The following is a 14,231-nucleotide window of genomic DNA, read 5'->3' on the forward strand; positions in this document are numbered from 1 at the left end:
TAAGAAAATTACGTCCCTCAGTAACTTTTATTCATTAAATCTATTTCTATCAACTGCAATAACATTTTCACAAAAATCTATTCCCTCCTCCACACAAAAGCCTTCTGATGTGAGTTAACATTTCTCTCCTCTGTTTCTTCAGATAAAATTTCACCAGTTTATTTAGCTCTTGTGGCATATTTTCAGGTTCTTCATCTTAGCCTCTTCAAATCAAACTCAAGTTTATCAGCATCACTTTAAGTATATAACACACACACACAAAAAAAACCCCAAACATGTTCTCAATACATACTACCTTCAACAGAATTCTCAAGTAAAATGAGTTTTGCATTTTTCACTATTCTATTATCTAGAGCTTTTCTCTCCTCTCTTAATGTGGACACTGGAATTTAAGCGTTTTTAATAGTAAAAACCTTACAAATAAAAGCATCCTGCACCTTTGCAAATATAAATATGTGTTTTAATCTTTGTAGTGCATTCCTGGGTCCATCTTTCAGATGGAACACTGAGCTCCTACTGTTTTTCTTTACTAACCACGGAAGCAGGCTTATGATCATTAGAGTTGGGTTCCCAATCTGTAGTAAGCGAACAAACATGAGTCCTGCTCTACTGGTGCCTCCACACATTCTCTTTTCAGAGGATAAGACAAGAGTTTTCTCCATAGTATTTCCACTCTATTGTCCATACAATTGCTATTCTTCATATGGGTTACAGTATAATTTCTTTACAACAATAGGAAATTAATTACTTGGCAACCAAATGGGATTTCTAAGGAAATAAGAGTGAGAGTTCACTGAGCACGGGTCTTGCTCACACACAACTATTATTAAAGTATTTTCTCTCTCTCTCTCATATCAGCACATTTCAATAAATTCATTCATCTTTCCAAAATGTGTGCTTATTGGCAAAAACTAAAAGTGTTTCCTTTAAGATTAGGAATAAGACAGGATGTCCGCTTTCACCACTCTTATTCAACACTGCACTGGAAGTCCTAACCACAACAATCAAACAAGAAGAAAAAATAAAAGGCATCCAATTTGGAAAGGAGTAAGTAAAACTATCATTAAACTGTAAAAGGGGGACTATGACATATATAAAAAACCCTAAAGAGTCCACCAAAGAACTATTAGTCTAATAAATACATTCAGCAAAATAGCAGCATACAAAATTAATATTCAGAAATCATTGGCATTTTTATACACCAATAATGAACTATCAGAAAGAGAATTTTTAAAAATCCAATTTATTACTGCAAAAACAAAAAATAACATACCTAGAAATAAATTTAACCAATGATGTAAAAGATCTGTACAAGGAAAGTTGTAAGATACTGAAGGAAGAAATTAAAGAAGATACAAATAAGTGGAAACATATACAATGATCATGTAGAGAAAATTAATATCATTAAAATGTCCTTAATACCCAAGGTAATCTACAGATTTAACACAATTTTTATTAAAATACCAATGGCATATCTGACAGATCTAGAACAAATATTCCAAAAAATTTATGTGGAACCACAAAAGACCCCAAATAGCCACAGCAATTTTGAGGGGGGAAAAAGAACAAAGTTGTAGGTATGACACTACCTGATATCAAACTATACTACAAGGCCATGGTAATCAAAGCAACATGGTATTGTCACAAGAACAGGGACATAGATTAATGGAATAGAATAGGGAGCACAGAAATAAGCCCCCACCTTTATGGTCAATTAATATTTGACAAAGGAGGCAAAAACATACAATGAGGTAAAGACAGTCTCTTCAGTAAATGTTGTTGGGAAAATTGGACAGAAACATGCCCCAAAAATGAAAGTAGACCACCAGTTTACACCATATACAAGAATAAACTCAGAATAGATTAAAGACTTAAATGTAAGTCACACAACCATAAAAATCCTAGAAGAAAACATAGGCAGTGATGGGCATGCCTCCTGTCTCTAGCACCTGTGAGTATAATGAACTTTGTTCCTGAGCCTCTACTCTGTCTCCCTTTGTGACCATACCTGACTGACCATTTTACAAAAGAATACAAAACACTCACTTCCTACAATTTATCTGTAACTCCCAAGTTAAAACCTGAAACACTTTCTTCTTTTTAAATATGTTTTTATTGATTTTAGAAAGGAAAGGAGAGGGAGAGAGAGAGAAACATCAATGATGAGCGAGAATCACTGATCGGCTGCCTCCTGCACGCTCCCCACTGGGGATCGACCCCACAACCCAGGCATGTGCCCCTGACTGGAATTGAACATGGGACCATTCAGTCACAGGCCAATGCTTTATTCACTGAGCCAAACCAGCCATGGCCTGAAACACTTTCACAGTCATTCAGGGACAGGCACCTTTGCAGAGTTGTGAAAATTTAAATCACTCAACAACAAATTCCCATCTAAGTTTGAATAAGGCAATGCTCTGTCTTCTGGTTTTAGCACAAACTGTAAAATGGTGTCCTTTTTGCAGTTATTTATTGTCATATTTTCTGCATTTTTGTGGTTTTTGTTGGTAATTTCACTGTTTAAAGTGGCCCCTAAGCATAGTACTAAAGTACTGCCTACTGTTCCTAAGTTTGAGAAGACTGTGATGTGCCTTATAGATAAAATATGTGTGTTAGATAAGCTTTGTTCAAGTATGCATTATAGAACTGTCAGCTGTGAGTTCAATGTTAATTAATCAATAATAGCTATTATGTAAGGTGTCTTTAGACAGAACACACATAAAACAAGGTTCTGCATTGATCAGTCTCAGAGCAATATTTTTGCTGATATAGTTCCTTGGGCAAGGAAGCAAAGGAAACAATAAACAAATAAACTACATCAAACTAAAAAGCTTTTGCACAACAATAGAAATCATCAACAAAATGAAAAAGGAACTTACTGAATGGGAGAACATATTTGCCAATGAGGCATCTGAAAAGGGGTTATAATCCAAAATATATAAACAACTTCTACAACTCAACACCAAGAAGACAACCCAATAAAAAAAAATGGGCACAGGGCCTGAATAGACACTTTTGCAAAGAGGACACACAGATGACCAATAGACATTTGAGAAAATGTTCAACATCCCTAATCTTCAGAAAGATGCAAATTAAAACCACAATGAGATACCACATCATGCCTGTTAGAATAGCTACATTAATAAATCAACAAACAACTGTTGGTGAGGATGTGGAGAAAAGGAAATCCTTGTGCACTGTTGGTGGGAATGCAGGCTGGTACAGCCACTGTGGAGAACAGTATGGAGTTTCCTCAAAAAATTAAAAATGGCACACCTTTTGACTTAACAGTCCCATTTCTGGGAATGTATCTGAAGAAGCCCGAAACACTAATTTGAAAGAATATACATACCCCTATGATTGTTGCAACATTATTCACAATAGCCAAGATCTGGATACAGCCTGCGTACCCATCTGTGATGAGGGGGGGTTGGGAGCGGGGGGAAGCTGTGGTGCATTTACACAGTGGAATACTACTCAATCATAAAAAAGAAGAAAATTTTATGGATGGACCTGGAGATTATTACGCTAAGTGAAATAATCCAGTAAGAGTAAGACAAATACCATATGATCTCACCTAAATGTAGAATCTAATGAACAAAATAAACAGACAAATAAAATGGATACATGGAATAGGCTGACAGCTGTCAGAAAGAAAGTGTTGGCCGGCTGGTTGAAAGAAGGTGAAGAGGTTAAGCAAAATCATATATATAACACATAGACACAGACAACAGTATGTGATAGTCAGAGGGTAAGGGTATGCGGTGGTAGGTAAAGAGGAGAAAATGGGCACAGAATGAGACTTTGCTTTGGGTAATGGGCATACATACAGTGCAGTGTGCAGATGATGGTTTGTTGAATTGTACACTTGAAACCTGTATGGTTTTGTTAACCAATGTCATCCTAATAAATTCAATTTTAAAAGAATTAATCAATCCAACAGATTAATACAGAAAAGAAAAAAAAAACAGGAATAAATAGGAAAAAAGAAAAAAAAAACTGGGCAAATAGAAAGCACAATGTAGTTCAGCAGAAAATAATGCAAGTGCATTAATAATCACTATTAGTATAAATTTGTTAAAGGCCTTGTTAAAATGGAGATTGTTAGAGTAGATTTTTAAACTGTAAATAAATACCACTCCAGAGAATTTTGACACAAAAAAAGACTGGTAAAAATGCACCCGGAAAAATGTTAACCAACAAAACCTGGGATAGCTGTTTTGATATCAGGCAAAGCAAACTTTAAGACCACAAAAAATGTTGTTTTGCATAAAGCGTTTGCAGTAAAATGATTTAAAAAAAAAGGGGGGGGCATTTATATGTACTTAGCACTCCAAATACATAAAGCAAAAATGGACAGATTTAAAAGGAGAAATTTACAAACCCACAACACAGTGGGAGATTAGCACACACTTTTCAACAACTGAGGGGTCAAACTAAAAATCAGTAAAATAAGGGAAGAATTGAAAAATGAGCATGATAATAATATTCTGTGCCCACGTAAAACTTTATCAAGTTCTTACAAATACCATCTTGACATCACCCTGATTAGAAAATAGAGACGGTACACTGGTCTACCTCTCCTAAAACCAGAAACAGGAGTAAAGAATGTAACAAACCCAATAAAACAAGTTAGCAACAGAGGAGGAAGTGCAAACGCTCCTTCCTGACACCAAGGCAAAACCTCTTTCCTATAAATCAAGCATTCTACAGCTCCCTAACTCCTTTTTCCTATTTTTGCTCTTACTGCCTAGTTCAAACATTGAGAAAATAGACTATGTTATTATTTATAAGTACTTCAAGCACTGTGGATAAATGAGTTTTATAAAAACATAAACCATTCCAATTTATCTACAAAGCCAATCAGTTTTTCTTCCCATCCTGGTTCTCCACTTCCTCTGTAGATTATTTACACCCCTACACAACCTTCTGATGCTGAATTCACAGAGAGACCAGTAGCTCACATGGTCAGAGAAAGTGCAAGCTGAGCAGAATGCACACACGCTTCAGCGAGAGTGGGAAGGGAAATCACCATTTACTGGAAACGACACTCTGGTGGTTTTTGTTCACTAATCACCCTCTTTCCAAGACTCTGTCTAATCCTCCATTAGATGGAGCCAGTTCCAAGCTACAAAGCAAATAGACTGCTTCTTGGGGTTTTAATCCCATGTACATTTAAGATGGCCGCCTTAACCACTGCCCAGGTCTGCAAGCATACCAGGGGGCACCCTGCCTACTCACATGGGGGAGTTCCTTGGAGCATCAGCCAATCCCAAGGCCACCCCAAGATGGTATAGTGGGAACCCATGGGTCTGCCTATCTGGAGAAGGACACCAAGTGGACTCAGAGGACAGCAACCAGCCACCGACACCAGATGTTGTTTAGTCTAATGAACAAAATAGATCCAGAGACATAGAAGCATGGAACAGACTGTTGAACCTCAAAGGGAAGGCGTGGGTGGGAAGTGATCAACCAAAGACCTTGTACGCATATATGCAAAACCCATGGACACAGGCAATAGGGTGCTGAAGGCCTCAGGTGGGGGGAGGGAGGGGGTAGAGTAGGCTAGAAGAGGTCAATGGGGGGAAAGGGGACATGTAATACTTTCAACAATAAAAATTAAGAAAAGAAAAAAAGATGTTGTTTAGTCCTGTGGAGCTTTGGCCTCAGGTGGGGAAGTTTTCTAGGAAGTTGAAAGGAAACAGTGCCCATAAACAAGAAAAGAAGCCAATGTTTATTGTCTCTCTTTCCAAATTTCTGCTTTAGGAATAAAATCCTAACTGTATTCAGAGTAGATCCGAGGATGAACCAATCTCCCAACACCCACTGCTCACCTATCTCTCACCTTCTTGCCCACCAGTCTCTCTGGTCCTTGGTTCTCTCCACCCAAACCTCCTTTCTGTCTGAACCCTATGTTCTCCTCTCCTGGCACCCATCACCTGTCTTGAATCTCCAGGATGCTCCCTTCTGAGCTGTGGTGTTTGTCACACAGAAAGTAAGCTCTGTTTCTATGTCTTTCCAAACTGTGAATGTCCTGTAGGAACAGGGACTACAAGTTACCCATTGAATTCCTGAGGGCCCTGGCTATACCTAGCACTCAGCAGGTCCCCGCCCCCCAATATTGAATGAATAGATGAATAAATAGGTAAAATCAAGTGCTTTGCCACCAAAAGCTCTGGGTATACTGTGCCTGCCCCTATGTGCCCTTAGATAGCTCGAATATATTGAGTTTTGTGTGACAACACTGCAAGTCAGAACCCACAAGAATTTTAAGACAACAGGTAAAGCTCAAGCCGCCTTCTTTATTTTCAAAGCAGGTCCTAGCTCTAGATTTCCAAAAGTCAGGTTAGGATGATGGGGATGTAGAAAGCCTGAAATTAGTAAGAACTAAGATCAGTAATAAAACTTTTCAAAGAAACTGCCTCTCAGTTTAGCAGTGTTTTTTTCTTTTCATCAATGAAGCAAGCTGCTAGGGCAGGAGGGGAAGGGAGAGGTGGGGAGGGCTGGGAGGAAAGGCAGGTAGGAGGGGTCAAGGATACAGAGTGCCTGCTGTATCCATGACGTGGACAGCTGCTTCTGGTTGTATTACACATCCCAGTGTAGACACCACGTCTGGAATTAGGACCCACCCTGTGATCTGTCACTTCTCCATACACACACGAGGGAGTGGAGCAGTCTCCATAGAGAGGAAACAATACAAGAAAAGGAGCCGGCGACCCCAGCGGAGACAGAAGTTCAGGGGAATGTTCCCAGGGCAGACCTGGTCCTGAAGCTGCACCTGCCTCACTGAGCATCTCCACTTCGGAGTCCATTCTCGGGTAAGATTTTGGATAGAGGCTTTTCTATGAAGAATAAATTTATTTGCCCTAAATTAGGCAGGAGGTGCTGGGGACTTGGCAAGGGTAAGACATGAAAATTGAAGGACAGTGCCGAATGCCACGGTGTTTTAAATATGAGACCAGGGGGAAGTTTCTAAGGTGGGTGGGGAGGGAAGGGCAAAATAATCCTTTTTTTGATACAGACACACAGGCTTTGCAAAATGTAATAGATTGAAGGCAGAATGGGTTCATACAAATCTATTTTTCTGAACAGAATTCAGTCATGAACATGAAAAATGGCCCTTGGTAATAGTTTACCAACGGGGATAGGAGATAGAAACTACAGAATATCCCTACAGAATATCCCTGCAGGCAGTAGGATGCTTGCAATTATTGTTTATCATGTACCAGCATCTTTAACCTCTGTCACCTTTCATTCTCTCAATACACCTGTGAGGCAGGTAATGTCTCCTTTTTAGGGTGTGGACTAAGAGCTTCACCCAAGATAATTAAGAAAGTGAGGAAAGTTTCAAACCCAGGCCAGGTCCTTTGCCTTCAAAACCTGGAGTCCTTTCCCTCTTGCTACACTAGGGACTTTGGAGGAAGGGGACAGATATCTCCAAGGACTAGGTGCTACCTTTGAAAGGGAAAAACCATAAAGATGGATGTTTGGTGTCTCCATTTGATGCCCAAAATTTTCAGGGAAATCCTGTTTGCAATTTTCTCCTCAAGCATAGCAATCTAGCAAACAGGCACAGATACACACACACACACACACACACACACACACACACACACACACCACTTACAATAATAGATTAAATAGATTAAATAATACGGCAGTAAAACAAATTCTGCCAATTCTGTAACATGTCATCTTTCCTCTGGCTGTTCCCCCCTCTTTGGAGGAAGAGACTTTCACATAGAAACCTTCACTGCTCACTTTAAGAGTGCACTGCTTAGAGGTGTCTGTGTGTGTGTGTGTGTGTGCGTGTGTGTGTGTCTGTGGTCACACAACACTAACACGAGCCTACAAGAAGAAAACAGCTTACTGCTATACTCACTACTATTCCTTTTAAAATGATTAAAGCTTCCGTAGGTTATGCAGACACTATTTTCTAAAATATTTTTAAATTTTTCATTTTTTAAAAATATGTTTTTATTGATTTCAGAGGAAGGGAGAGGGAGAGAAAGATAGAAACATCAATGATAGAGAATCATTGATTGGCTACCTCCTGCACACCCCCAACTGGGGATCGAGCCTACAATCCAGATATGTGCCCAACCAGGAATTGAACTGTGACCTCCTGGTTCATAGGTTGACACTCAACCACCAAGCCACAATAGCTGGGCTAAATTCTTCATTTTTTTAAATTCAACTTCTTAACAGTGTTTGCAGACAAACTGGGTAAAATAGGGAATAACTCTGTCATCCTTCCCACCCCTTCCCCACTGGAAAATGGAGCTAGCAGGGGGCACAGCTATATAATGGAGCTCTTTCCCTTCCAGTACCCCAAAATCTTTCCCTTCCAGTACCCTCTCCCTCAGAGATGCTCTGAATTTCAGGCAGACCCAGGTTCCTAGGACTGGACTCTGTCACAGATTTCAAAATTAAGTGTGTATCTTTAAATCACCCAGAGAAGGTACTGCTGTAACAACCTTAAAGAATGGTTGAGTTTCAGATATACAAACAAGAAAAATATAGATGTAGAGTTTTACCCTTCTACTTTAAATCTAAGTAGATAAGTCTTGCTTGTTTTCATAGCAGGTAGCAGAGAAATATAAATGTTTGTGGTGTTTCACTAGAGATGGTGGCAAAAGCACCCAAAGAATAGAAGAGGAGAAACTTGCTTAGGAATTAGATGTCAGTAGGGAAGCAAATGATGATGATGACTTTTCTGTGTGGAGAGTTTGTTTTCCTTTACCCTGCAAATGAGAGAGAGAGAGAGAGAGAATATGACATCTGCAACTCAGTCCCCTGAGAATTATTTACATTTCTAATAAATGTCCAGGTGCTGCTGTGGGTGGAGAGAACCATTTTAGTAAGCAGAGCGTGGACAAAACCCCATGTCCTTCTGAGCCTTGAGCCCCTCTCACGCCCCTTCCCATTTCCCTCATTTCTACCACAGGGAGAGATGCTTGTGCCAGCCCACTTCCTGCTGCTGCTGCTGCTGCTCCAAGGGGCCCCCAGGATGAGTCTGTCCCATAAGTTCTCCAAAGCCGAGTCCATCTTCTGCTGTATCAACATGGCCCTGTCTGAGGCCAAGAAGAACCAGCTGGAGGATATACCCCTGCTGAGCAAGACAGGCTTCCCCTACCTACCCAGCCAGGACCCATCCTCAGATGAGGACAAAGAAAAGGATGAGAAGGGAGAAGACAAGAAGAAAAGGGCCTTCTCTGCTCCTAGGGGCAGTGGTGGAGCTGGGAGCTCTCAGTACAAGTACTTATCCCAAGCACAGCTCAAAGGGAAGCTGTACCAGAACAAGGCCAAGAGTGACCGGCGCACCAAGTTCACTCTATCCCTTGATGTCCCCACTAATGTCATGAATGTCCTCTTAAACATTGCCAAGGCCAAGAATTTGAGAGCCAAGGCAGCTGCCAATGCCCATCTGATGGCACAGATTGGACGAAAGAAGTAGAATTGAGGACAGCAAGGCAGCCCATTAAGGACAAGGATGGAGGTCAGGTGGAGGGTAAGAAGTTGCCCACCCAACTGGTTTTTATTTTGTGGGCAGTCCAGTTTTACAGGCCGCCTCACTGCTCAACCCCTCTGATCCTTTCCTAGCTCCAGCCCAGCTTTCTCTATACAATACACAGGCATGCAGAATTGTCCCAACTTCACAGATATGAAGCTATTAAGGCCTCTCCCTATGTTCTGTGTCACTTTTTCTCTTTCTCCACACTTCTCCCCGAAGATCCCAGGCCTGAGAAGAGGACACCTAGGGCTCCTCTCTTCACACAGCAACCCCAGCCAAGGCTGGAATATTAAGAGACACACTGATTACCATCCTGCCACTAGATCCCTACCCTACCCTCTCGCTTCCATTAAATCAAGTGACTTCTTGAACCTTTGGCTTGTGTCAGTTCCTCTGAACTCAGAAAGGGAAGGCAAATGAGGGAGGATATAGATAATCAATTCCCCATCTCTCCCAGATGGGAATGGTTCTTGGGTGTCATAGGTAGAGTAAAGAAGAGCTTGGGAAAGATCAAACTGACAGGATTCTGTCAGCTATCATTCAACCTAGAGCCATCTCGATGGCTTGATCCCACCCAAAGGGCATAGCCAGCAGGGATCTGCTGCCAGGATGATACCTGGGCTCTACAGGAGAAGGAGCTTTCAGTATCCCTGATGGGACACCCCACATCCTCATGGCCTGCTAGTGCATAGGGCTGGGAAGCCTTTCATATGTGCTCACGGAACCCACGGTAACTGCCCAGCATGGTGCTAAGCACCTGGGAGATGCTGATGTTTGAGGCAAGGCTGCTGCTCTCCACGAGTCAACATCTAAGCAAATAGACAAAACCAAAATGGAAATAAAAGCAAATACCACCAGGGAATATGTAAGTGATGAATTGCAAAGTGATAGCAATTAGTGTGAAGAATATATGAGGAATTCAGAGATGAGGGGTTTAATATGAGTAAAAGTCCACTAACAACAGACATCAGGAAGAACTCTGATAGCCTCCACCAGCAAAGCCTAAGAGCCAGTTTCCCAGAGAGGGACTGTGGTTCCACTCACTTCTGTATGGTGATAAGTCAAAAATATGTAAAATGAATTTCTACATAGTGAAATAAACAACCCATACACACACACACCAGCAGTTGACACTACCACCAGCAGCAACAGCAAAATAAAAACACAACTGAATGACAAATTTAGAAAAATGTTTGCCACTCATATAAGAGACAAATGGCTTATTGATCAAATTTATAAAGAGCTACTAAAAATTGAGAAGAAAAGAAAAAACCCAAAAGAGAAATAAGCAAGGATCTGAATAGGGCCCTTGAGAAAATTTGTCAGACAATTAGTCTTTAAGAGAAAAGAAAATATATCAAATTTATAAAGGAAATATGAAATATACTAGAGGCCTGGTGCATGAAAATTCATGCACTGGAGGGGGGGGTCCCTCTGCCTGGCCTGCCCACTCTCAAACTCCAGGAGCCCTCAGGGGTGGGAGGGGACCCGGCGATCAGGGGAAGGTGACTCCCCATCACACCTCTGCTGCTGCCACTGCCAGCAGCGCAAGCCTCAGCCGGCCCTGGTTACCTGAGCCTTGGGTGGCCCTGGGCAGCTGGGGGGCTGAGGGGACTGGGGGTCTCCAGATGCAGGCACATGGAGCGCCCGGGCCTGCTTGGGGGCAGGCCTGGCCTTGCTGTGTGCCTGCCACCCCAGCAGGGCCAAGGGGACTGGGTGCTGCCATCTTTGAGGGTGGGGCAGTCAATTAGCATATTCTCTCCTTATTGGCTGTGGGCTCTGCCATCTTTGAGGGTAAGGCAGTCAGTTAGCATATTCCCTCCTTATTGGCTGTGGGCACCGCCATCTTTGCGATGGTGTGAGGGTCAATTAGCATATTCCCTCTTTATTAGACAGGATAAGAATGTGTATCTGAGAATGCAAAGGGGACCAAAAAGGCATATCTATTTCCTTTAAAAGTGATTATTTAAGTTTTCTAGACTTAGAAATAATGAGATTCACAAGCTGAACTTAAAATTTTAAAAAATAATTTGTTTCTTTATCTTAATTTTAGTTGATTATTACATTTTAAGACAGTAGAAAAACCTGTCATCCTCCCCACCCCTAATGGTCTTTTCTGTGTATGAGAATGCACACACATGCATGCACACACAAACAAATGCCGTCCAGAACATCAATACTCATTTGAGCAACTGAGCAGTTATTTTAAGCATTTCACCAGTGCCCTCCAGTGTCTGAAGGGGGAAACAATACATATACATTTTAAAAAAATTTTTTTTAAGTACTTAGTAAGAGCCTAATAAAAGTTCAAAGCAGAATATGCACATGGAAAAAAGTTTCATCACTGAGTACTTACTACAATACATGGTGTGGCATACTTTCATAGGTTTACAGCTATTCATATGGAAAATAATACCATCATTAATAAATAATAATAAAATAAACTGTTTTGTGTACCCATAACTGTACACCTAATTTTTCCCCACCCTGTATAGTGAGATTTCTTAATGTATCCCAACCATCCCTTAATCCTGAGGTAGAAGTAAGTGAATACTACAGATCAATCTGGTAGCTGGAAGGGGCACAAGGAAGAAGAGTCCCAAGCAGCTACATGGAACAGGTGACATCTGAACTGGATTTGTAATAGAAATTACATTTAATTGTCACAGAGGAAGTAAGAGAGACAGCAAGGAGAAGGAGCCAAGGTATAGGAGAGAGAAAAGAGAATCTGTGCTGAGAAGTGGTGAGAGTCTAGTGTGAATGTATGACAGCAAAGTAGAGGTTGGGATTGTAAATTTTAGCTGAAACTAGTGGTGACAGACTCTGCATGTAACATGCAGGAGCTTACACTTTATGCCTAAGACAATGGGGAATTATCAAAGCTTCGTATAGGTAGCAGAATAATCTAAGTTGTACAGCAGAACAGTCACAGAGTAATGAGTAGGATAGATCAAGAAGACAAAGTGAGAGGCAGAAAGCATTTATTTTTTTAACACATTTTTATTGATTTCAGAGATGGGGGGGAGAAGGAGAGAGAGATAGAAACATCAAGGATGAGAGGGTATCATTGATATGACTCACGCACAAAGCACACTGGGGATCAAGCCTGCAACCTGGGCATGTGCCCTGACTGGGAATCAAACCGTGACTACTGGTTCAATAAATTGATGTTCAACCACTGGGCCATGCCAGCTGTGCTGGGGACAAAGAGAGGAGTTGATGACCTGAGCTAGGATGGCATTAACAAGAAGAAAAGACAAGAGATTCTGAAAACATTATAGAAGCAGAATTCATAGGACTTAATTCTAGTATGTAGGGAGTATGAGGGAGCAGTCAAAAATGACTGCTTAAACTCTGCTTAAGTGAGGAGATGATAACATAAACAAGACAGAACACCAAAGGAAGAGCAGATTTCTTTGGAGGAAATTTATGTTTTTCTTGAAAGAAGTTAAATTTAAGCATAGGCATAACATCTGGGAGGATACGTCCAGCATATCTGGTGAAAATTCTAGGATCAAACTCAAGAGAGGCCCTATCCTGTTTTGCTCAGTGGATAGAGCTTTGGCCTGCAGACTTAAGGGTCCTGGGTTTGATTCTGGTCAAGGGCATGTGCCTCGATTGCAGGCTCAATCACCAGCCCTGGTTGGGGCTTGTGTTGGAGGCAACCAATCAATGTATCTCTCTCACATTGATGTTTCTCTCTCTGTCTCTCCCCCTCCCTTTCACTCTCTCTTAAAAAAAAAATCAATGGAAAAATATCCTCAAGTGAGAATTAGCAAAACAAAACAAAACAAAAAACAAACAAAAAAAAACCTCAGGAGAGAATGGAAACATAGAGTTTCTCAGTCATCCATATAGACTTGATATGGTTGTGAATAAAATAAAGACCAGGGAAAAGGACCATGGGTATCTCCATTAGGGACAGACAATGGAAAAAAGGAATCTGAGGAAGAGAACCAAACAGTGCCACAGGAGGCGAAGGAAAAGTTTCAAGGAAAAAAATAATTACCAAATGCTTAAACTCAAGAAATCTGAAGACTGATAAAGTCATTGTTTTGATAAATCTAGTAGGATCAATGATCTTCAAAACAATAGTTTCAGTAGAATAATGGGAGTTCACTAAATCACAAAGGCTAAGGAGTGAGCAGAAGATGAGGTATACGCATCAAATGTATATTCCTTTGAAAAGTTTAATAGAGAGCAAATATGTGACAGTAAATTTTAAAAGTAATAGAATCCAGAAAAGGGTGTTGAATGTTGGAATGAGTAGACCTCCACATATAAGTAGAAAAAGGAAAAAAAGTCAATGGAGAGAGACAGACTATGCAGGGGGTTGAAGAAACAAGGTCTCCTAGAGCAGTCAAGGGGAGAAGGTACACAAATCATAAGCGACCTTGGAAAGAAGTCTTTCCTCTGGGATAAGAGGATATATGAAGATTCAAAGTAATTTTTAAGGGGAGATCAAAGAGGAACATAAAAAGTTAAAGTCAAATAGATGTGATTTATATAAAGTAGGGTATAAGGTGATCTCCTGGTGTTTTTCAATCTAATAATTATCGAGTCCCGACTCTATGCCTGTCACTGTACAGACTCAGATGAATAAGATAGACCCTGCCTCAAGATCACATTTAATTAGTGCTTATACTCCTCAGAGTTATTTCAATCATTAGCTCAGGTGATCTCACTCTCTGAGAAAGAAAGGGCAAATATACCCTCT

At 40.8% G+C, this 14,231-nt stretch overlaps 1 protein-coding gene across 1 annotated transcript; it reads left to right on the plus strand.

Moving 5' to 3' along the window:
• Nucleotides 1–8,953: 8,953 nt before the first annotated feature.
• On the plus strand, nt 8,954–9,457 carry UCN3 (urocortin 3; the record flags this gene model as incomplete). The annotated part of the gene is made up of 1 exon (XM_081082939.1): nt 8,954–9,457. The coding sequence occupies one exon, from the start codon at nt 8,954–8,956 to the stop codon at nt 9,455–9,457; it is 504 nt and encodes a 167-aa protein (XP_080939065.1).
• Nucleotides 9,458–14,231: the final 4,774 nt, after the last annotated feature.

This window comes from Myotis nattereri, assembly GCF_964212035.1.
Source record: "Myotis nattereri genome assembly, chromosome: 1".
Taxonomy (NCBI): Eukaryota; Metazoa; Chordata; class Mammalia; order Chiroptera; family Vespertilionidae; genus Myotis; species Myotis nattereri.